Raw genomic sequence first — 25,785 nt, 5'->3', positions numbered from 1 at the left:
TAGTTGTAGGGGACGGGATCCACTAGTTGTAGAGGACGGGATCCACTAGTTGTAGGGGACGGGATCCACTAGTTGTAGGGGACGGGATCCACTAGTTGTAGGTGACGGGATCCACTAGTTGTAGACGGGATCCACTAGTTGTAGGGGACGGGATCCACTAGTTGTAGGGGACGGGATCCACTAGTTGTAGGGGACGGGATCCACTAGTTGTAGGGGACGGGATCCACTAGTTGTAGGGGACGGGATCCACTAGTTGTAGAGGACGGGATCCACTAGTTGTAGGGGACGGGATCCACTAGTTGTAGGGGACGGGATCCACTAGTTGTAGGGGACGGGATCCACTAGTTGTAGAGGACGGGATCCACTAGTTGTAGGGGACGGGATCCACTAGTTGTAGAGGACGGGATCCACTAGTTGTAGGTGACGGGATCCACTAGTTGTAGAGGACGGGATCCACTAGTTGTACGAGACGGGATCCACTAGTTGTAGGGGACGGGATCCACTAGTTGTAGGGGACGGGATCCACTAGTTGTAGAGGACGGGATCCACTAGTTGTAGGGGACGGGATCCACTAGTTGTAGGGGACGGGATCCACTAGTTGTAGGGGACGGGATCCACTAGTTGTAGAGGACGGGATCCACTAGTTGTAGGGGACGGGATCCACTAGTTGTAGGGGACGGGATCCACTAGTTGTAGGGGACGGGATCCACTAGTTGTAGGGGACGGGATCCACTAGTTGTAGGGGACGGGATCCACTAGTTGTAGGGATCCACTAGACGGGATCCACTAGTTGTCGGGGACGGGATCCACTAGTTGTAGGGGACGGGATCCACTAGTTGTAGGGGACGGGATCCACTAGTTGTAGGGGACGGGATCCACTAGTTGTAGACGGGATCCACTAGTTGTAGGGGACGGGATCCACTAGTTGTAGGGGACGGGATCCACTAGTTGTAGGGGACGGGATCCACTAGTTGTAGGGGACGGGATCCACTAGTTGTAGGGGACGGGATCCACTAGTTGTAGGGGACGGGATCCACTAGTTGTAGGGGACGGGATCCACTAGTTGTAGGGGACGGGATCTACTAGTTGTAGGGGGGATCCACTAGTTGTAGATCCACTAGTTGTAGGGGACGGGATCCACTAGTTGTAGGGGACGTTGTAGACGGGATCCACTAGTTGTAGGGATCCACTAGTTGACGGGATCCACTAGTTGTAGGGGACGGGATCCACTAGTTGTAGGGGACGGGATCCACTAGTTGTAGGGGATCCACTAGTTGTACGGGATCCACTAGTTGTAGGGGACGGGATCCACTAGTTGTAGGACGGGACGGGATCCACTAGTTGTAGGGGACGGGATCCACTAGTTGTAGGGGACGGGATCCACTAGTTGTAGGGACGGGATCCACTAGTTGTACGGGATCCACTAGTTGTAGGGGACGGGATCCACTAGTTGTAGGGGACGGGATCCACTAGTTGTAGGGGACGGGATCCACTAGTTGTAGGAGACGGGATCCACTAGTTGTAGGGGACGGGATCCACTAGTTGTAGGGGACGGGATCCACTAGTTGTAGGGGACGGGATCCACTAGTTGTAGGGGACGGGATCCACTAGTTGTAGGGGACGGGATCCACTAGTTGTAGGGGACGGGATCCACTAGTTGTAGGGGACGGGATCCACTAGTTGTAGGGGACGGGATCCACTAGTTGTAGGGGACGGGATCCACTAGTTGTAGGGACGGGATCCACTAGTTGTAGGGGACGGGATCCACTAGTTGTAGGGGTTGTAGGAGACGGGATCCACTAGTTGTAGGTGACGGGATCCACTAGTTGTAGGGGACGGGATCCACTAGTTGTAGGGGACGGGATCCACTAGTTGTAGGGGACGGGATCCACTAGTTGTAGGGGACGGGATCCACTAGTTGTAGGGGACGGGATCCACTAGTTGTAGGGGACGGGATCCACTAGTTGTAGGGGACGGGATCCACTAGTTGTAGGGGACGGGATCCACTAGTTGTAGGGGACGGGATCCACTAGTTGTAGGGGACGGGATCCACTAGTTGTAGGGGACGGGATCCACTAGTTGTAGGGGACGGGATCCACTAGTTGTAGGGGACGGGATCCACTAGTTGTAGGGGACGGGATCCACTAGTTGTAGGGGACGGGATCCACTAGTTGTAGGGGACGGGATCCACTAGTTGTAGGGGACGGGATCCACTAGTTGTAGGGGACGGGATCCACTAGTTGTAGGGGACGGGATCCACTAGTTGTAGGGGACGGGATCCACTAGTTGTAGGGGACGGGATCCACTAGTTGTAGGGGACGGGATCCACTAGTTGTAGGGGACGGGATCCACTAGTTGTAGGGACGGGATCCACTAGTTGTAGGAGACGGGATCCACTAGTTGTAGGGGACGGGATCCACTAGTTGTAGGGGACGGGATCCACTAGTTGTAGGGGACGGGATCCACTAGTTGTAGGGACGGGATCCACTAGTTGTAGGGGACGGGATCCACTAGTTGTAGGGGACGGGATCCACTAGTTGTAGGGGACGGGATCCACTAGTTGTAGGGACGGGATCCACTAGTTGTAGATCCACTAGTTGTAGGGGACGGGATCCACTAGGTGTAGGGGACGGGATCCACTAGTTGTAGGGGACGGGATCCACTAGTTGTAGGGGACGGGATCCACTAGTTGTAGGGGACGGGATCCACTAGTTGTAGGGGACGGGATCCACGAGGTGTCGGGGACGGGATCCACTAGTTGTAGGGACGGGACGGGATCCACTAGTTGTAGGGGACGGGATCCACTAGTTGTAGGGGACGGGATCCACTAGTTGTAGGGGACGGGATCCACTAGTTGTAGGGGACGGGATCCACTAGTTGTAGGGGACGGGATCCACTAGTTGTAGGGGACGGGATCCACTAGTCGTAGGGGACGGGATCCACTAGTTGTAGGGACGGGATCCACTAGTTGTACGGGATCCACTAGTTGTAGGGGACGGGATCCACTAGTTGTAGGGGACGGGATCCACTAGTTGTAGGGGACGGGATCCACTAGTTGTAGGGGACGGGATCCACTAGTTGTAGGGGACGGGATCCACTAGTTGTAGGGACGGGATCCACTAGTTGTACCGGACGGGATCCACTAGTTGTAGGGGACGGGATCCACTAGTTGTAGGGGACGGGATCCACTAGTTGTAGGGGACGGGATCCACTAGTTGTAGGGGACGGGATCCACTAGTTGTAGGGGACGGGATCCACTAGTTGTAGGGGACGGGATCCACTAGTTGTAGGGGACGGGATCCACTAGTTGTAGGGGACGGGATCCACTAGTTGAACGGGATCCACTAGTTGTAGGGGACGGGATCCACTAGTTGTAGGGGACGGGATCCACTAGTTGTAGGGGACGGGATCCACTAGTTGTAGGGGACGGGATCCACTAGTTGTAGGGGACGGGATCCACTAGTTGTAGGGGACGGGATCCACTAGTTGTAGGGGACGGGATCCACTAGTTGTAGGGGACGGGATCCACTAGTTGTAGGGACGGGATCCACTAGTTGTAGGGGACGGGATCCACTAGTTGTAGAGGTTGTAGGGGACGGGATCCACTAGTTGTAGGGGACGGGATCCACTAGTTGTAGGGGACGGGATCCACTAGGGACGGGATCCACTAGTTGTAGGGGACGGGATCCACTAGTTGTAGGGGACGGGATCCACTAGTTGTAGGGGACGGGATCCACTAGTTGTAGGGGACGGGATCCACTAGTTGTAGGGGACGGGATCCACTAGTTGTAGGGGACGGGATCCACTAGTGGTAGGGGACGGGATCCACTAGTTGTAGGGGACGGGATCCACTAGTTGTAGGGGACGGGATCCACTAGTTGTAGGGGACGGGATCCACTAGTTGTAGGGGACGGGATCCACTAGTTGTAGGGTTGTACGGGATCCACTAGTTGTAGGGGACGGGATCCACTAGTTGTAGGGGATCCACTAGTTGTAGGACGGGATCCACTAGTTGTAGGGGACGGGATCCACTAGTAGGGGACGGGATTGTAGTAGAGGACGGGATCCACTAGTTGTAGGGGACGGGATCCACTAGTTGTAGGGGACGGGATCCACTAGTTGTAGGGGACGGGATCCACTAGTTGTAGGGGACGGGATCCACTAGTTTTAGGGGACGGGATCCACTAGTTGTAGGGGACGGGATCCACTAGTTGTAGGGGACGGGATCCACTAGTTGTAGGGGACGGGATCCACTAGTTGTAGGGGACGGGATCCACTAGTTGTAGGGGACGGGATCCACTAGTTGTAGGGGACGGGATCCACTAGTTGTAGGGGACGGGATCCACTAGTTGTAGGGGACGGGATCCACTAGTTGTAGGGGACGGGATCCACTAGTTGTAGGGGACGGGATCCACTAGTTGTAGGGGACGGGATCCACTAGTTGTAGGGGACGGGATCCACTAGTTGTAGGGGACGGGATCCACTAGTTGTAGGGGACGGGATCCACTAGTTGTAGAGGACGGGATCCACTAGTTGTAGGTGACGGGATCCACTAGTTGTAGAGGACGGGATCCACTAGTTGTACGAGACGGGATCCACTAGTTGTAGGGGACGGGATCCACTAGTTGTAGGAGACGGGATCCACTAGTTGTAGGAGACGGGATCCACTAGTTGTAGGGGACGGGATCCACTAGTTGTAGGTGACGGGATCCACTAGTTGTAGGGGACGGGATCCACTAGTTGTAGGGGACGGGATCCACTAGTTGTAGGGGACGGGATCCACTAGTTGTAGGGGACGGGATCCACTAGTTGTAGGGGACGGGATCCACTAGTTGTAGGGGACGGGATCCACTAGTTGTAGGTAGGGACGGGATCCACTAGTTGTAGGGGACGGGATCCACTAGTTGTAGGGGACCACTAGTTGGATCAACTAGTTGTAGGGGACGGGATCCACTAGTTGTAGGGGACGACCACTAGTTGTAGATCCACTAGTTGTAGAGGGACGGGATCCACTAGTTGTAGGGGACGGGGGACGGGATCCACTAGTTGTAGACGGACGGGATCCACTAGTTGTAGGGGACGGGATCCACTAGTTGTAGACGGGATCCACTAGTTGTAGGGGACGGGATCCACTAGTTGTAGAGACGGGATCCACTAGTTGTAGGGGACGGGATCCACTAGTTGTAGGGGACGGGATCCACTAGTTGTAGGGGACGGGATCCACTAGTTGTAGTGGACGGGATCCACTAGATTTAGGGGACGCGATCCACTAGTTGTAGAGGACGGGATCCACTAGTTGTAGAGGACGGGATCCACTAGTAGGGGACGGGATCCACTAGTTGTAGAGGACGGGATCCACTAGTTGTAGAGGACGGGATCCACTAGTAGGGGACGGGATCCACTAGTTGTAGAGGACGGGATCCACTAGTTGTAGGGGACGGGATCCACTAGTTGTAGAGGACGGGATCCACTAGTTGTAGGGGACGGGATCCACTAGTTGTAGGGGACGGGATCCACTAGTTGTAGGACGGGATCCACTAGTTGTAGTCCACTAGTTGTAGGGACGGGATCCACTAGTTGTAGGGGGGATCCACTAGTTGTAGAGGACGGGATCCACTAGTTGTAGGGGACGGGATCCACTAGTTGTAGGGGACGGGATCCACTAGTTGTAGGGGACGGGATCCACTAGTTGTAGGGGACGGGATCCACTAGTTGTAGGGGACGGGATCCACTAGTTGTAGGGGACGGGATCCACTAGTTGTAGGGGACGGGATCCACTAGTTGTAGGTGACGGGATCCACTAGTTGTAGGGGACGGGATCCACTAGTTGTAGGGGACGGGATCCACTAGTTGTAGGTGACGGGATCCACTAGTTGTAGGTGACGGGATCCACTAGTTGTAGGGGACGGGATCCACTAGTTGTAGGAGACGGGATCCACTAGTTGTAGGTGACGGGATCCACTAGTTGTAGGGGACGGGATCCACTAGTTGTAGGGGACGGGATCCACTAGTTGTAGGTGACGGGATCCACTAGTTGTAGGGGACGGGATCCACTAGTTGTAGGGGACGGGATCCACTAGTTGTAGGGGACGGGATCCACTAGTTGTAGGGGACGGGATCCACTAGTTGTAGGGGACGGGATCCACTAGTTGTAGGTGACGGGATCCACTAGTTGTAGGGGACGGGATCCACTAGTTGTAGGGACGGGATCCACTAGTTGTAGGGGACGGGATCCACTAGTTGTAGGGGACGGGATCCACTAGTTGTAGGGACGACGGGATCCACTAGTTGTAGGGGACGGGATCCACTAGTTGTAGGGGACGGGATCCACTAGTTGTAGGTGACGGGATCCACTAGTTGTAGGGGACGGGATCCACTAGTTGTAGGGGACGGGATCCACTAGTTGTAGGGGACGGGACGGGATCCACTAGTTGTAGGGGACGGGATCCACTAGTTGTAGGGGACGGGATCCACTAGTTGTAGGGGACGGGATCCACTAGTTGTAGGGGACGGGATCCACTAGTTGTAGGGGACGGGATCCACTAGTTGTAGGGGACGGGATCCACTAGTTGTAGAGGACGGGATCCACTAGTTGTAGGGGACGGGATCCACTAGTTGTACGAGACGGGATCCACTAGTTGTAGGGGACGGGATCCACTAGTTGTAGGAGACGGGATCCACTAGTTGTAGGAGACGGGATCCACTAGTTGTAGGGGACGGGATCCACTAGTTGTAGGAGACGGGATCCACTAGTTGTAGGTGACGGGATCCACTAGTTGTAGGGGACGGGATCCACTAGTTGTAGGGGACGGGATCCACTAGTTGTAGGTGACGGGATCCACTAGTTGTAGGGGACGGGATCCACTAGTTGTAGGGGACGGGATCCACTAGTTGTAGGTGACGGGATCCACTAGTTGTAGGGGACGGGATCCACTAGTTGTAGGAGACGGGATCCACTAGTTGTAGGTGACGGGATCCACTAGTTGTAGGGGACGGGATCCACTAGTTGTAGGTGACGGGATCCACTAGTTGTAGGTGACGGGATCCACTAGTTGTAGGTGACGGGATCCACTAGTTGTAGGGGACGGGATCCACTAGTTGTAGGGGACGGGATCCACTAGTTGTAGAGGACGGGATCCACTAGTTGTAGAGGACGGGATCCACTAGTTGTAGGGGACGGGATCCACTAGTTGTAGGTGACGGGATCCACTAGTTGTAGGGGACGGGATCCACTAGTTGTAGGGGACGGGATCCACTAGTTGTAGGTGACGGGATCCACTAGTTGTAGGGGACGGGATCCACTAGTTGTAGGGGACGGGATCCACTAGTTGTAGGGGACGGGATCCACTAGTTGTAGGGGACGGGATCCACTAGTTGTAGGGGACGGGATCCACTAGTTGTAGGGGACGGGATCCACTAGTTGTAGGGGACGGGATCCACTAGTTGTAGGGGACGGGATCCACTAGTAGGGGACGGGATCCACTAGTTGTAGGGGACGGGATCCACTAGTTGTAGAGGACGGGATCCACTAGTTGTAGGGGACGGGATCCACTAGTTGTAGGAGACGGAATCCACTAGTTGTAGGGGACGGGATCCACTAGTTGTAGGAGACGGGATCCACTAGTTGTAGGAGACGGGATCCACTAGTTGTAGGAGACGGGATCCACTAGTTTTAGGTGACGGGATCCACTAGTTGTAGGGGACGGGATCCACTAGTTGTAGGGGACGGGATCCACTAGTTGTAGGTGACGGGATCCACTAGTTGTAGAGGACGGGATCCACTAGTTGTAGGGGACGGGATCCACTAGTTGTAGGTGACGGGATCCACTAGTTGTAGGTGACGGGATCCACTAGTTGTAGGGGACGGGATCCACTAGTTGTAGGGGACGGGATCCACTAGTTGTAGGTGACGGGATCCACTAGTTGTAGGGGACGGGATCCACTAGTTGTAGGGGACGGGATCCACTAGTTGTAGGGGACGGGATCCACTAGTTGTAGGTGACGGGATCCACTAGTTGTAGGTGACGGGATCCACTAGTTGTAGGTGACGGGATCCACTAGTTGTAGGAGACGACCACTAGTTGGACGGGATCCACTAGTTGTAGAGGACGGGATCCACTAGTTGTAGGGGACGGGATCCACTAGTTGTAGGGACGGGATCCACTAGTTGCAGGGGACGGGATCCACTAGTTGTAGGGGACGGGATCCACTAGTTGTAGGGGACGGGATCCACTAGTTGTAGGGGACGGGATCCACTAGTTGTAGGGACGGGACGGGATCCACTAGTTGTAGGGGACGGGATCCACTAGTTGTAGGGGACGGGATCCACTAGTTGTAGGGGACGGGATCCACTAGTTGTAGGGGACGGGATCCACTAGTTGTAGCGGACGGGATCCACTAGTTGTAGGGATCCACTAGTTGTACGGGATCCACTAGTTGTAGGGGACGGGATCCACTAGTTGTAGGGGGGATCCACTAGTTGTTGTGGACGGGATCCACTAGTTGTAGGGGACGGGATCCACTAGTTGTAGGGACGGGACCACTAGTTGTAGGGGACGGGATCCACTAGTTGTAGGGGACGGGACTAGTTGTAGAGGACCACTAGTTGTAGGGGACGGGTTGTAGGGGACGGGATCCACTAGTTGTAGGGGACGGGATCCACTAGTTGTAGGGGACGGGATCCACTAGTTGTAGGGGACGGGATCCACTAGTTGTAGGGGACGGGATCCACTAGTTGTAGGGGACGGGAGGACGGGATCCACTAGTTGTAGGGGACGGGATCCACTAGTTGTAGGGGACGGGACCACTAGTTGTAGGGGACGGGATCCACTAGTTGTAGGGGACGGGATCCACTAGTTGTAGGGGACGGGATCCACTAGTTGTAGGGGACGGGATCCACTAGTTGTAGGGGACGGGATCCACTAGTTGTAGAGGACGGGATCCACTAGTTGTAGAGGACGGGATCCACTAGTTGTAGGGGACGGGATCCACTAGTTGTAGAGGACGGGATCCACTAGTTGTAGAGGACGGGATCCACTAGTTGTAGAGGACGGGATCCACTAGTTGTAGAGGACGGGATCCACTAGTTGTAGAGGACGGGATCCACTAGTTGTAGGGGACGGGATCCACTAGTTGTAGGGGACGGGATCCACTAGTTGTAGAGGACGGGATCCACTAGTTGTAGAGGACGGGATCCACTAGTTGTAGGGGACGGGATCCACTAGTTGTAGGGGACGGGATCCACTAGTTGTAGGGGACGGGATCCACTAGTTGTAGGGGACGGGATGCACTAGTTGTAGGGGACGGGATCCACTAGTTGTAGGGAACGGGATCCACTAGTTGTAGAGGACGGGATCCACTAGTTGTAGAGAACGGGATCCACTAGTTGTAGAGGATGGGATCCACTAGTTGTAGGGGACGGGATCCACTAGTTGTAGGGGACGGGATCCACTAGTTGTAGGGGACGGGATCCACTAGTTGTAGGGGACGGGATCCACTAGTTGTAGGGGACGGGATCCACTAGTTGTAGAGGACGGGATCCACTAGTTGTAGAGGACGGGATCCACTAGTTGTAGGGGACGGGATCCACTAGTTGTAGAGGACGGGATCCACTAGTTGTAGAGGACGGGATCCACTAGGTACGGGATCCACTAGTTGTAGGGGACGGGATCCACTAGTTGTAGGGGACGGGATCCACTAGTTGTAGGGGACGGGATCCACTAGTTGTAGGGGACGGGATCCACTAGTTGTAGGGGACGGGATCCACTAGTTGTAGGGGACGGGATCCACTAGTTGTAGGGGACGGGATCCACTAGTTGTAGGGGACGGGATCCACTAGTTGTAGAGGACGGGATCCACTAGTTGTAGGGGACGGGATCCACTAGTTGTAGGGGACGGGATCCACTAGTTGTAGAGGACGGGATCCACTAGTTGTAGGGGACGGGATCCACTAGTTGTAGGGGACGGGATCCACTAGTTGTAGGGGACGGGGTCCACTAGTTGTAGGGGACGGGATCCACTAGTTGTAGGGGACGGGATCCACTAGTTGTATCATACGGGATCCACTAGTTGTATCAGACGGGATCCACTAGTTGTAGGGGACGGGATCCACTAGTTGTAGGGGACGGGGTCCACTAGTTGTAGGGGACGGGATCCACTAGTTGTAGGTGACGGGATCCACTAGTTGTAGGGGACGGGATCCATTAGTTGTAGGGGACGGGATCCACTAGTTGTAGGGGACGGGATCCACTAGTTGTAGGGGACGGGATCCACTAGTTGTAGGGGACGGGATCCACTAGTTGTAGGGGATGGGATCCACTAGTTGTAGGGGACGGGATCCACTACTTGTAGGGGACGGGATCCACTAGTTGTAGGGGACGCGATCCACTAGTTGTAGGGGACGGGATCCACTAATTGTAGGGGACGGGATCCACTAGTTGTAGGGGACGGGATCCACTAGTTGTAGGGGACGGGATCCACTAGTTGTAGGAGACGGGATCCACTAGTTGTAGGGGACGGGATCCACTAGTTGTAGGGGACGGGATCCACTAGTTGTACGGGACGGGATTCACTAATTGTAGGGGACGGGATCCACTAGTTGTAGGGGACGGGATCCACTAGTTGTAGGAGACGGGATCCACTAGTTGTAGGGGACGGGATCCACTAGTTGTAGGGGACGGGATCCACTAGTTGTAGGGGACGGGATCCACTAATTGTAGGGGACGGGATCCACTAGTTGTAGGGGACGGGATCCACTAGTTGTAGGAGACGGGATGTACCACTTGATCCCGTCTTTGAGATCTTCCACCTCACCTTCGATAGTATTTAAGACTCCGTTCTCATGCTTTATCTTCATATCCTTCCAGACCATGGAGCTGAACTCTTCTCCAGGCTAAGGGACTCACCACCTCAAGCTATTTTCCAAGGCTGGACTAATTTCATCGTCTTTATTTAATTTGTACCGTTCCTTTGTATTTGACTGAAGAAGCCTACTGTGTAGGCGAAACGTTTTAATGGAGATACCCAACTGTTGCACATGTCTTAATCTTCACTGTGTTTTATATTAATAGTCCAAGTGCAGAGAATAAAATTATTACGTTTGAGAGCATGTGTGGGAACCTTTGATATTATTGCAATAACAGAAACATGGTACAATTTAACGAATAGGGACATGATTGTCAAATTCAAGGATTTAAGTTGTTCCATATTGATGATATTTTGGTCATTATACCCAAAAATCTAGATGTACGTGACATCTCAAAACATCAATTATATTTACACTAGAGGAGGTGACAACCAATTACCATTTCTCGTCGTTCGTCTATTCACAGGTAAAAATAGACTTTCTTTTAAGGTTTATCGTAAACCTGCCTACAAGAACGATCTTTGTAGATGAATGGTTCAGAGAACCGACATGTACAAACCTGTCAGACACTGCAACTTCATGGGATCTTAATACTTGGGAATTCTTCGCTTGCCTAACTCTTGGGCACAACCTACTTCCACATTGAACAAATGTGACACCACCTATGACTGCTGCACCTCTCCTGCCTACGGTTTATAAGCTCCTTCTCCGCACGTATACCGTATTCTATTCAAGATTGATGGACTGACCACATCGACTCAAGGTTGAGGGACTGATTACCTCATTCTCCTCCTGTTCTTCAAGATTCTCCTTTGTATGGACTGATGAAGCCTCTGTGTGGCGAAACGTTTCCTCAATAAAGATACCCAAGAGTTGCACATGTGTCTAATTTATCAAGAACGATCTTGTACATTTCTTCTGTCACCATGACACCAGAACTACAAGAGGGGTAGTTATAGGCCTCTTTCCGGGAGTTTACAGAATTTTCAGTTGTACATGAATGCTGTGATAAATGATTTTGAAAACCGACGAGTTGAAGTATTGAGACACTTGTGCAACATATGGGAATCTTTACTGAAGAAACGTTTCGCCACACAGTGGCTTCATCAGTCCAATACAAACCAGGAGGGTGTAAGGAGCGGAGGAGTTTGAGGTAATCAGTCCCTCAACATGGAATCGATGTGTTCAGTCCATACAAGAGTGATGGAGTGAACACGTGGATTTCAGGCTGAGGGACTGATTACCTCAAACTTCTCCGCTTCTTACACCCTCCTGGTTTGTACTGGACTGAAACGTTCCTTCAATAAAGATTCCCATATGTTGCATGAGTGTCTAATTGTCATCAGAATTTCCAGTCCACAGTTTCTCGAGGAAGAATGTACATACATCACACATTCTGTTAGTTCACTACACTTCCCCTACACTTCACACTTGACTGCAGGACACGTGACTGCAGGACGCTTGACTGCAGGACACTTGACTGCAGGACACTTGACTGCAGGACACGTGACTGCAGGACACTTGACTGCAGGACACTTGACTGCAGGACACGTGAGACATCCTCAAGACCAGCACCAATCAAGTTGAAGAAAAACCTCCAAGTTAAGTCGGTTTACCGGTCGGCGACTCTGCAGTAACGTTTCTAAAATTTCTGACAGAAAATAGCTAAAATATCCACCAGCTCTTCAACTACTATTGGAAACTTATTGAAAAAAAAAAAAAAAAAAAAAAAAAACTCTGGCACGAGTGCAGGAGTTTACACTGTACCATGTGTGGTGTGTGACAAAATATACCGGGAGTCTACCTGGAGGGTATACTGGGGATCAACACCCCTGCGGCCCGGTCCACGACCAGGTCTCCCGGTGGATCAGGGCCTGATCAACCAGGCTGTTACTGCTGGTCGCATGTAGTCCAACGTACGAACCACAGCCCGGCTGATCCGGCACCGACTTTAAGTATCTGTCTAGCTCCCTCCTGCAGGCAGCCAGGGATGGAAATAAATGGTATAAAATACCGACATAATGGACAAACACATAACAGTATAATGTGATCCTTTATTGACAACGTTTCGCCCACACAGTGGACTATATCAAGTCACAAACAGATCTACCTGGGTGGAAGGTACATGAGTATTTTAAGGATGGAATGCCTGTGTACAACACCGCAATTCACACAACCATTTAATCAACTACAGAAACTCAAGACTTATCGCCACAGAAGACAACACTCAATACTGAAGAATCCTGGAATCATCGCTTATCTGTATATCCAACAACTTCAACCAGAACAATGGCTTCTGTAACATAGCTGAACCACTTGCCAAGAAACTTCTTCAACGTTGTATTAATGGTAGAATTATCAACAATATGTTAGGTAAAAGGACACAAGTACAACTAATGTGACATTACATTGTTCCAGACTATGGAATAATATTCTCCAGGCAGAGGGACTGACCACCTCAAAACTACGTCTTCAAGGGTGATGGACTGGAGTACACCTGGAGAGAGTTCCAGGGGTCAACGCCCCCACGGCCCGGTCTGTGACCAGGCCTCATGGTGATCAGGGCCTGATCAACCAGGCTGTTACTGCTGGCCGCATGTAATCCAAAGTACGAACCACAGCCCGGTTGGTCAGGTACCGACTTCAGGTGCCTGTCCAGTGCCTGCTTGAAGACAGCCAGGGGTCTATTGGTAATCTCCCTGATGTATGCTGGGAGGCAGTTAAACAGTCTCGGGCCCCTGATACTGTGTTGTCTCTTATCGTGCTAGTGGCACCCCTGCTTTTCATTGGGGGGATGTTGCATCGTCTGCCGAGTCTTTTGCTTTCGTAGGGAGTGATTTTTGTGTGCAAGTTTGGTACTAGTCCCTCTAGGATTTTCCAGGTGTATATAATCATGTATCTCTCCCGCCTGCGTTCTAGGGAGTACAGGTTTAGGAACTTCAAGTGTTCCCAATAATTGAGGTGGTTTATCGCAGTTTTGTGTGCCGTGAGGGTTCTCTGTACATTTTCTAGGTCAGCAATTTCACCTACCTTGAAAGGTGCTGTTAGTGTGCAGCAATATTCCAGCCTAGATAGAACAAGCGACCTGAAGAGTGTCATCATGGGCTTGGCCTCCCTAGTTTTGAAGGTTCTCATTATCCATCCTGTCATTTTTCTAGCAGATTCCATTGATACAATGTTATGGTCCTTGAAGGTGAGATCCTCTGACATGATCACTCCCAGGGCTTTGACATTAGTTTTCTGCTCTATTGTGTGGTTGGAATTTGTTTTATACTCCGATGAAGTTTTAATTTCCTCACGTTTTCCATATCGGAGTAATTGAAATTTCTCATCACTGAACTTCATATTGTTTTCAGCAGCCCATTTACAGATTTGGTTGATGTCCGCCTGGAGTCTTGTAGTGTCTTCAATGGAGGACACTGTCATACAAATTCGGGTGTCATCTGCAAAGGAAGACATGGCGCTGTGGCTTATATCCCTGTCTATGTCCGATATGAGGATGAGGAACAAGATGGGGGCGAGCACTGTGCCTTGTGGAACAGAGCTTTTCACCGTAGTCGCCTCAGACTTTACTCTGTTGATTACTACTCTATGTGTTCTGTTTGTTAGGCAATTATAGATCCATCTACCGACTTTTCCTGTTATTCCTTTATCACGCATTTTGTGCGCTATTATACCATGGTCACACTTTTCAAAGGCTTTTTGCAAAGTCAGTATATGATTATCAAATGGTATACAATACCGACAGGTTGGTAGATAAGACACATAGGCAACATTTAGGCAACTTTATTCCGAAACGTTTCGCCTACACAGTAGGCTTCTTCAGTCGAGTACAGAAAGTCTCCCGCCTACTTTCTGTACTCGACTGAAGTACATCTCTACTGCTCCCGCCTACTTTCTGTACTCGACTGAAGAAGCCTACTGTGTAGGCGAAACGTTTCGGAATAAAGCTGCCTAAATGTTGCCTATGTGTCTTATCTACCAAAGTCTGTATATATTACATCTACATTCTGTTTGTCTTCTAGAGCATCCAGGACCTTGTCATAGTGGTCCAGTAGTTGAGACAGACAGGAGCGACCTGCTCTAAACCCATGTTGCCCTGGGTTGTGTAACTGATGGGTATCTAGATGGGTGGTGATCTTGCTTCTTAGAACCCTTTCAAAAAATTTTATAATATGGGATGTTAGCACTATCGGTCTGTAGTTCTTTGCTATTGCTTCACTGCCCTCTTTGTGGAGTGAGGCTATGTCTGTTGTTTTTAATAACTGTGGGACGACCCGTGTCCATGCTTCCCCTCCACAGGATGTTAAAAGCACGTGATAGGGGCTTCTTACAGTTCTTGATGAACACAGAGTTCCATGAGTCTGGGCCTGGGGCAGAGTGCATGGGCATGTCATTAATCGTCATTACATCGTTTTTACATCTCTTCTGCTTCTACCAACTTTTTTGTACTCGACTGAAGAAGCCTACTGTGTAGGCGAAACCTTTCGAAATAAAGATACCTAACCGTTACCTAACAGCCTATCGGTATTTTATACCATTTTAATTTCCAAATCTTGTCGGTATCACCATACCATTTCTCTGTATTGAAGCTGCCGAATTGCTATCAGTAACACACTGTCCATCAGAAGTCCAAATGTTACGCTATTTCTAAACTACTGATCAACAGGATATTAACCATTGTGGAGACCGCTGTAACATGATGTGAACAAGCCTTCTCAAGCCCAACCCGTCCCACCACAATTACAACTACTACCACAACTACCCACACGATACTCCACCTGACTCCTGCCACTATACATACGCGTTTTCTTAGTTTTCTCTGTATTAGGACTCAAAACGCCACACTTGGCAAAGCGTTTCTTTTAATAAATGTCCTAAAGTGTACACAAGTGTTTTTTTTCCACATATCTCTTCTCATTTTACGTTTCTAAGAGAATGAAGATTCAAGGCTTTAAGTATATATCTTCATATAGGAGATTCTTTATATCAACTTTGTCATCCTTGTCTGTATGTTTTCCAGTGGATTTATATCCACTTTGTAATAAGGAGACCAAAACTGAGCGGCATAATCTAAACGAGGCCTCACCAGTGATGAATAGTCCCGTCTGTGAAGACTAGTGTCTGAGAACATTAATGTTACTGTGGTCCCTGGACCACGGTGTGGTCCCTGAACCACGGTGTGGTCCCTGGACCACGGTGTGGTCCCTAAACCACGGTGTGGTCCCTGGACCACGGTGTGGTCCCAGGGCATATTATATTTTTTAGTTTATTCAGACTTTCAGTGCTTTAGATACTGACTTAACCATTGTCAACACTTCCTCAGTACAGAGGTTAAACCTGAGACAATGTTGGTACAAGTACATATTAGTAACTATGTAAGTACATATTAGGAACTATGTAAGTACATATTAGGAACTATATAAGTACATAAGTAAAACTTATGATTTTGGCTTAAATAGCAACACACTTCTTGCCGACCCGTCAAGGGAGGTTCCTTGATGCTCGTGAGGGGCTCTTGATCTAGGGAATTGGATCTGTACTTCAGTTCCCTGAATTGAACCTGAGTATCTTCCATTCCCCCCCCCACATGCGCTGTATAATTCTACGGGTTTAGCGCTCCCTAATGATTATCACAACTTCTTGCCGAATAAAGCAAGCGAAAATTTGTGTATATAATAATTTCGCAAAAATCATTCTGAATGTAACGAAAAAAAAATATATTGCATTTTATTTGTTTATTATTAAATTATTGTGAACTAATATAAAATATATTTAGTTCGATTAGGCCAAATTAAATTTGGCTTGTTATAATAAGGTTAGGTAAGTTTTCTAAGGTGCTTTTGGTACAAAATCATTAATTTTTATATTAACATAAAGGAAAGAAATATATTTTTAAATGTATAAGAGAAAATTTTAGAAAGGACTTAATTTTAAATGAGTTCTTGCTAAATGACCAGTTTGGCAATATATATATATATATATATATATATATATATATATATATATATATATATATATATATATATATATATATATATATATATATATATATATATAACACTGGACTAGCCGAGGATTCGAACCCGTTTTGTTTTAGCCCGCCTCATGGTGAGTAAAAATTCCACGACGCTCTGACCCACTGGATCATACAATCCTACAAGAATCACGCACCCAGCAGAGCTAAGTGTTGTACAGTCATCCAAGAACGTACGATGGTGTGGGTGCTTCAGAGGTAATTTCATCCTCTTCCCTATTTGGTGTACTAGCCTCCACCAGCAGTATATATAGTATTACAACCAAGAACGAGTGGTATTTCATCGAATCCTCTGCTAGTCGTAGTGTTGTTACTGATTAAAAACTACTTGTTCGTGGTTTTATATACTGCTGGTGGAGGCTAGTACACCACGTGATCCACACCATCGTACGTCCTCCGATCACTGTACAACACCTAGCTCTGCTGGGTGCGTGATTCTTGTAGGATTGTATGATCCAGTGGGTCAGAGCGTCGTGGAATTTTAGCTTACCATGAGGCGGGCTAAAACAACACGGGTTCGAATCCTCAGCTAGTCGCAGTGTTGTTATTGATTAAATATCACTTGTTCGTGGTTACAATAATATATATATATAAATATATATATATATATATATATATATATATATATATATATATATATATATATATATATATATTATATATATTATATATTATATATATATATATATATATATATATATATAATCTTATTTCTAAAACGGTTAGTAGTTTTAATAGAAATATCATTATATATATATATATATATATATATATATATATATATATATATATATATATATATATATATATATATATATATATATATAATGTTATTTATATTTTTTTTGCCACGACGCCTACCACAGTGTCACAATATATAAATTGTGAATTTGGATTTGCAGATTATAGTTTTAGAAGTTTTATGGTAGTGTCGTCCTTGAGACACCAGGATCAAGACACAAGATGCTTTAGGCCAAAATAAAATGTGGAAGATCAGCAAAGATAAAAGTTCAATAGTAAAAGAAACACAAGTGAGTGTGTACAAGTTTAGATGTAGTAAGAAGCCTTAGAGGAACGTATGTTAAGAAGAGGCGCAGTGGAGGAGTGTGGAGGCGCAGTGGCAGGTGGCGTTAGTTAACAGAGCGCCGACAGGTGGTACGAACCGTAGAGAGCGTCCTCACCTGCCGTTGGCCCTCTTGGCTTGGCTCCCAGGTAAGCCAGGTTGACGTTGGCTTTGCGTCCGTCGATGACTGGATTGGGCTCCTTGATGGCCCTCTCTGCCCCTGTCTTATCAGCCATCGTTACCTGTCCAGGTAGACAACACTTGTTAAACATACATCGTCAGCTCTATAGGTAGATAACACTAGCCCCCCCCCCCACACACACGGCAAGTTTCTCCTAGTGATGTGTAGCATAAGATAACTTGGTACAAATGTCTGAATTAGCATATATATTCTAAAGGTGCGGAAAATAGGTCTAAATTCATAAGTCTGGCCCACACAACGTTAAAACATTAAGTCAGCTTCCCCATGCTCAGTGAGACACCTTGATAAGTACCAACAGACAGCGCCTCTCTCTCTCTCTCTCTCTCTCTCTCTCTCTCTCTCTCTCTCTCTCTCTCTCTCTCTCTCTCTCTCTCTCTCTCCCTCTTTCGTTTAGGTGACTGAGTATCGAGCCGGAATTTATCTTTTTTTTATTGGCACATTTGCTACCAATAATGCTGCTGCTGTTGTTGCCACTGCTGCTGCTGTTGTTGCCACTGCTGCTGTTGTTGTTACCACTGCTGCTGTTGTTGCCACTGCTGCTGTTGTTGTTGCCACTGCTGCTGTTGTTGTTGCCACTGCTGCTGCTGTTGTTAACACTGCTGCTGTTGTTGTTAACACTGCTGCTGTTGTTGTTAACACTGCTGCTGTTGTTGTTAACACTGCTGCTGTTGTTGTTAACACTGCTGCTGTTGTTGTTAACACTGCTGCTGTTGTTGTTAACACTGCTGCTGTTGTTGTTACCACTGCTGCTGCTGTTGTTGCCACTGCTGCTGTTGTTGTTACCACTGCTGCTGCTGTTGTTGCCACTGCTGCTGTTGTTGTTACCACTGCTGCTGTTGTTGTTGCCACTGCTGCTGTTGTTGTTGCCACTGCTGCTGTTGTTGTTGCCACTGCTGCTGCTGTTGTTGCCACTGCTGCTGTTGTTGTTGCCACTGCTGCTGTTGTTGTTGCCACTGCTGCTGTTGTTGTTGCCACTGCTGCTGCTGTTGTTGCCACTGCTGCTGTTGTTGTTACCACTGCTGCTGTTGTTGTTGCCACTGCTGCTGTTGTTGTTGCCACTGCTGCTGTTGTTGTTGCCACTGCTGCTGCTGTTGTTGTCGCCACTGCTGCTGTTGTTGTTGTCACTGCTGCTGTTGTTGTTGCTGCCACTGATGCTGCTGTTGTTGTTGCCACTGCTGCTGTTGTTGTTGTTGCCACTGCTGCTGTTGTTGTTGTTACTGCTGCTGTTGTTGTCACTGCTGCTGTTGTTGTTGCCACTGCTGCTGTTGTTGTTGCCACTGCTGCTGCTGTTGTTGCCACTGCTGCTGTTGTTGTTGTTGCCACTGCTGCTGCTGTTGTTGTTGCCACTGCTGCTGTTGTTGTCACTGCTGCTGTTGTTGTTGCCACTGCTGCTGCTGTTGTTGTTGCCACTGCTGCTGTTGTTGTTGTCACTGCTGCTGTTGTTGTCACTGCTGCTGTTGTTGTCACTGCTGCTGTTGTTGTTGTCACTGCTGCTGTTGTTGTCACTGCTGCTGTTGTTGTCACTGCTGCTGTTGTTGTTGCCACTGCTGCTGTTGTTGCCACTGCTGCTGTTGTTGTCACTGCTGTTGTCACTGCTGCTGTTGTTGTCACTGCTGCTGTTGTTGTTGCCACTGCTGCTGTTGTTGTCACTGCTGCTGTTGTTGTCACTGCTGCTGTTGTTGTTGTCACTGCTGCTGTTGTTGTTGTCACTGCTGCTGTTGTTGTCACTGCTGCTGTTGTTGTTGTCACTGCTGCTGTTGTTGTCACTGCTGCTGTTGTTGTCACTGCTGCTGTTGTTGCCACTGCTGCTGTTGTTGTCACCACTGCTGCTGTTGTTGTCACTGCTGCTGTTGTTGTCACTGCTGCTGTTGTTGTCACTGCTGCTGTTGTTGTCACTGCTGATGTTGTTGTTGTCACTGCTTCTGTTGTTGACACTGCTGCTGTTGTTGCTGTCACTGCTGCTGTTGTTGTTGCCACTGCTGCTGTTGTTGTTGTCACTGCTGCTGTTGTTGTCACTGCTGCTGTTGTTGTCACTGCTGCTGTTGTTGTCACTGCTGCTGTTGTTGCCACTGCTGCTGTTGTTGTTGTTGCCACTGCTGCTGTTGTTGTTGTCACTGCTGCTGTTGTTGTCACTGCTGCTGTTGTTGTCACTGCTGCTGTTGTTGTCACTGCTTTTGTTGTTGACACTGCTGCTGTTGTTGCTGTCACTGCTGCTGTTGTTGTTGCCACTGCTGCTGCTGTTGTTGTCACTGCTGCTGTTGTTGTTGTCACTGCTGCTCTTGTTGTCACTGCTGCTCTTGTTGTCACTGCTGCTGTTGTTGCCACTGCTGCTGTTGTTGCCACTGCTGCTGCTGTTGTTGCCACTGCTGCTGTTGTTGCCACTGCTGCTGTTGTTGGTGTTGTCACTGCTGCTGCTGTTGTTGCCACTGCTGCTGCTGTTGTCACTGCTGCTGTTGTTGCCACTGCTGCTGTTGTTGTCACTGCTGCTGTTGTTGTTGTCACTGCTGCTGTTGTTGTCACTGCTGCTGTTGTTGTCACTGCTGCTGTTGTTGTCACTGCTGTTGTTGCCACTGCGGCTGTTGTTGTCACTGCTGCTGTTGTTATTACCACTGCTGCTGTTGTTGTCACTGCTGCTGTTGTTGTCACTGCTGCTGCTGTTGTTGTCACTGCTGCTGTTGTTGTCACTGCTGCTGCTGTTGTTGTCACTGCTGTTGTTGTTGTCACTGCTGCTGTTGTTGTCACTGCTGCTGTTGTTGTCACTGCTGCTGCTGCTGTTGTCACTGCTGCTGTTGTTGTTGTCACTGCTGCTGCTGTTGTTGTCACTGCTGCTGTTGTTGTTGTCACTGCTGCTGCTGTTGTTGTTGTCACTGCTGCTGTTGTTGCCAATGCTGCTGCTGTTGTTGCCACTGCTGCTGTTGTTGCCACTGCTGCTGTTGTCACTGCTGCTGTTGTTGTCACTGCTGCTGTTGTTGTCACTGCTGCTGCTGTTGTTGTCACTGCTGCTGTTGTTGCCAATGCTGCTGCTGTTGTTGCCACTGCTGCTGTTGTTGTTGCCACTGCTGCTGTTGTTGTCACTGCTGCTGTTGTTGTCACTGCTGCTGTTGTTGTTGTCACTGCTGCTGTTGTTGTCACTGCTGCGTCTGCTATATCAAAACCGAATGACCCTACGAACTCAGCACTTTCCATACCTTTGAAGAGTTTCGAGAGTTTATCTACTCTCTGAGCCTGGCCATGGGCCAGGCTCGTCTGGTGCTTGCCTGGTCAACCAGGCTGTTGCTGCTGGAGGCCCGCTGCCCCACATGTCCATCACAGCCTGGTTGATCTGGCACCTGGTGAAGATACTTGTCCAGTTTCCTCTTGAAGGCTTCAACACTTGTTCCAGCAGTGTTTCTGATATCTTCTGGTAAGATGTTGAAAAGTCTGGCACCCCGGATGTTGATACAGTGTTCCCTTATTGTCCCCACCGCACTCCTGCTCCTCACTGGGTTTATTTTACACTTCCTCCCATATCTCTCACTCCAGTATGTTGTTATGGCAGTGTGCAGATTTGGGACCAAGCCCTCGAGTACCTTCCAGGTATATATTATCATGTATCTCTCCTCTGCTCCAATGAGTACATGTTCAAGACTTGCAGGCGTTCCCAGTAGTTTAGGTGCTTTACAGGCTCAATGTGAGCCGTAAATGATCTCTGTATTTGTTCCAGCTCAGATATTTCTCCTGCCTTGAACGGGGCCGTCAGCACTGAGCAACATTCTAAGTGAGGGAGCTGTTGCTGTTGTTGTTGCTGCTATGGTTGCTAGTACAGCTGTTACTGCTGCTGCTATGGTTGCTAGTACAGCTGTTACTGCTGCTGCTATGGTTGCTAGTACAGCTGTTACTGCTACTATGGCTTCAGGTACAGCTACAGCAGCTGCTAGAGATTCTACTACTTCTACTTGAGCTGCAGCAGCTGCTGCTACCATGGGTCCTGGAGTTTTCCTGAAGAGAGCTCCGGGGGTCAACGCCCCCGCGGCCCGGTCTGTGACCAGGCCTCCTGGTGGACCAGGGACTGATCAACCAAGCTGTTACTGCTGGCTGCACGCAATCAAACATACGAGCCACAGCCCGGCTGGTCAGGTACCTACTTTAGGTGCTTGTCCAGTGCCAGCTTGAAGACTGCCAGGGGTCTGTTGGTAATCCCCCTTATGTATGCTGGGAGGCAGCTGAACAGTCTCGGGCCCCTGACACTTATTGTATGGTCTCTTAACGTGCTAGTGACACCTCTGCTTTTCATTTGGGGGGGATGTTGCATCGTCTGCCGAGTCTTTTGCTTTCGTTGTGAGTGATTTTCGTGTGCAAGTTCGGTACTAGTCCCTCTAGGATTTTCCAAGTGTATATAATCATGTATCTCTCCCGCCTGCGTTCCAGGGAGTACAGGTTCAGGAACTTCAAGCGCTCCCAGTAACTGAGGTGTTTTATCTCCGTTATGCGCGCCGTGAAGATTCTCTGTACATTTTCTAGGTCAGCAATTTCACCTGCCTTGGAAGGTGCTGTTAGTGTGCAGCAATATTCCAGCCTAGATACAACAAGCGACCTGAAGAGTGTCATCATGTGCTTGGCATCCCTAGTTTTGAAGGTTCTCATTATCCATCCTGTCATTTTTCTAGCAGATGCGATTGATACAATGTTATGGTCCTTGAAGGTGAGATCCTCCGACATAATCACTCTCAGGTCTTTGACGTTGGTGTTTCGCTCTATTTTGTGGCCGGAATTTTTGTACTCTTATGAAGTTTTAATTTCCTCATGTTTACCATATCGGAGTAATTGAAATTTCTCCTCATTGAACTTCATATTGTTTTCTGCAGCCCACTGAAAGATTTGGTTGATGTCCGCCTGGAGCCTTGCAGTGTCTGCAATGGAAGACACTGTCATGCAGACTCGGTTGTCATCTTCAAAGGAAGACACGGTGCTGTGGCTGACATCCTTGTCTATGTCAGATATGAAGATGAGAAACAAGATTGGAGCGAGTACTGTGCCTTGTGGAACAGAGCTTTTCACCATAGCCGCCTCAGACTTTACTCTGTTGACTACTACTCTCTGTGTTCTGTTTGCGAGGAAATTGTAGATCTATCTACCAACTTTTCCTGTTATTCCTTTAGCACGCATTTTGTGCGCTATTACGCCATGGTCACACTTGTCGAAGGCTTTTGCAAAGTCTGTATATATTACATCTGCATTCTTTTTGCCTTCTAGTGCATCTAGGACCTTGTCGTAGTTATCCAGTAGCTGAGACAGACAGGAGCGACCTGCTCTAAACCCATGTTGGTCTGGGTTGTGTAATTGATGGGTATCTAGTGACCAGTGACTCCCTGCGCATTTCAGATATATTGGCCTCTTTTAGCCGCTCTGTTATTGTTTTCCCTCGCCTGTAAAGGGAGCGCCTGTCTCTTTCTATTTTACATCTACTCCTCCTTTTTCTTAAAGGAATAAGCCTTGAGCATACATCGAGTGCCACCGAGTTAATCTGTTCTAGGCATAAGTTGGGGTCTGTGTTGCTTAGTATATCTTCCCAGCTTATATCGTGTAGGACTTGATTTACTTGGTCCCACTTTATGTCCTTGTTATTGAAGTTGAATATGGTGAATGCTCCCTCGTGACTAGTCTCATTTTGTCGGTCTGGGGCTCCGCGCATACATGTCTGAACCTCGATTATGTTGTGATCTGAGTATATTGTTTTTGATATGGTGACATTTCGTATCAGATCATCATTGTTAGTGAAGATGAGGTCTAGTGTATTCTCTAGTCTAGTAGGCTCTATTATTTGCTGGTTTAAGTTGAATTTTGTGCAGAGATTTAAAAGCTCGCGTGTGTGCGAGTTCTCGTCAGAGCTGCCTCCTGGTGTTATCACTGCAACAACATTATTTGCTATATTCCTCCATTTTAGGTGTCTCAAGTTGAAATCCCCCAGCAGCAAGATGTTGGGGGCAGGAGCTGGCAAATTTTCCAGACAGTGGTCAATTTTTGACAGCTGTTCCTGGAATTGCTGGGACGTTGCATCCGGAGGCTTGTAGACTACCACAATGACTAGGTTTTGGTTCTCGATCTTTACTGCTAAAACTTCCACTACATCATTTGAGGCATTAAGCAGTTCTGTGCAAACAAGTGACTCTGCAATATACAGGCCAACCCCCCCTTTTGCCTGTTCACTCTGTCACATCTGTATAGGTTGTAACCTGGGATCCATATTTCGTTGTCCAAGTGATCCTTTATGTGGGTCTCTGTGAAAGCCGCGAACATTGCATTTGCCTCTGCAAGCAGTCCACGGATGAAAGGTATTTTGTTGTTCATTGCTGGCTTTAGACCCTGTATATTTGCAAAGAAGAATGTCATTGGACTGGTGGTACTGGGGGACTCTTTTTTTTCCGGCACTAGTGTCTGTATCTGTTGGTTTGGAGTGGAGGCCATCGACTGTGGTTCCACTCCAGGAATGACTGGATTTTGCGTACGATTTCCGCCATTTCCTGCCAGTTTTTTTTTCCTTCCTGGCACTAAAAAACCTCATCCTCTTGAGTGGCTGTGGCTACCCAGGTTTTCCCATGGCCTGGATGTTTTGTATGTTTTTGTCCCCTTTAGATGGTGTGCCTGGCAGTTTAAGTTATAGTACTGAAGAGGGACACATTTCAGGGTGAAAAAGCTTACAGGAAGTGAGTTTGCATTTTCCTGTTGTCATATGGGCACGGCATTTTCTAGGGTGGTCATAGTTGCACGTCCCATCTGTTTTTCCAGATTTCCCATGCCTGCAGATACCAAGTGCATAGTATGTGCACAGGCTTGGTTTCTGTTTGCCTTGGGTTTCTGTGACTGTATTCCCTGTTGGTGCATGTTTCCCTGTCTCATTCCTATCCTCACTAGTACTAACAATGGAGCTCTCACCAGTTGTTTCTGGTAATATATCCTCACTATTGCTAGTGGAGTCCCCTTGTTTGCTATCTCCTGTGGTATTACTAGTTTGTAATATTGATTTTATCTTGTCCTTGACTACACTTGTTTCCCCACTACAGCTCCTGTCTCCCTCGAGGTCATTTATATGCTTTTCCTCATGCGTACATTTACTGACTACCTGGACAGCACCTCCATCCTCACCATTACTGTCTTCCAGGACAGCACCTCCAGCTTCACCATTACTGTCTCCCAGGACAGCATCTCCAGCTTCACCATTACTGTCTCCCAGGACAGCACCTCCAGCTTCACCATTACTGTCTCCCAGGACAGCACCTCCATCTTCACCATTACTGTCTCCCAGGACAGCACCTCCATCCTCACCATTACTGTCTCCCAGGACAGCACCTCCATCCTCACCATTACTGTCTCCCAGGACAGCACCTCCATCCTCACCATTACTGTCTACCAGGACAGCACCTCCATCTTCACCATTACTGTCTCCCAGGACAGCACCTCCATCCTCACCATTACTGTCTCCCAGGACAGCACCTCCATCCTCACCATTACTGTCTCCCAGGACAGCACCTCCATCCTCACCATTACTGTCTCCCAGGACAGCACCTCCAGCTTCACCATTACTGTCTCCCAGGACAGCACCTCCATCCTCACCATTACTGTCTCCCAGGACAGCACCTCCA

The 25,785-nt window shown here is 49.0% G+C and overlaps 1 protein-coding gene across 1 annotated transcript in view; it reads right to left on the bottom strand.

Annotated features, from left to right (window-relative positions):
• Nucleotides 1–25,785, bottom strand: part of LOC138855527 (RNA-binding protein 38-like) — a 547,208-nt gene that overhangs the window by 245,443 nt on the left and 275,980 nt on the right. The window contains exon 2 of the mRNA XM_070105312.1: nt 18,065–18,206. Within this exon, the coding sequence (XP_069961413.1) occupies nt 18,065–18,206 (142 nt within the window). The remainder of the gene's footprint in view (nt 1–18,064; nt 18,207–25,785) is intronic.

Source organism: Cherax quadricarinatus, chromosome 6 (genome assembly GCF_038502225.1).
Source record: "Cherax quadricarinatus isolate ZL_2023a chromosome 6, ASM3850222v1, whole genome shotgun sequence".
NCBI classification, from domain to species: Eukaryota; Metazoa; Arthropoda; class Malacostraca; order Decapoda; family Parastacidae; genus Cherax; species Cherax quadricarinatus.
Note: the sequence above shows the minus strand (reverse complement) of the source record. Positions and strands in the feature narration are given on the sequence as shown.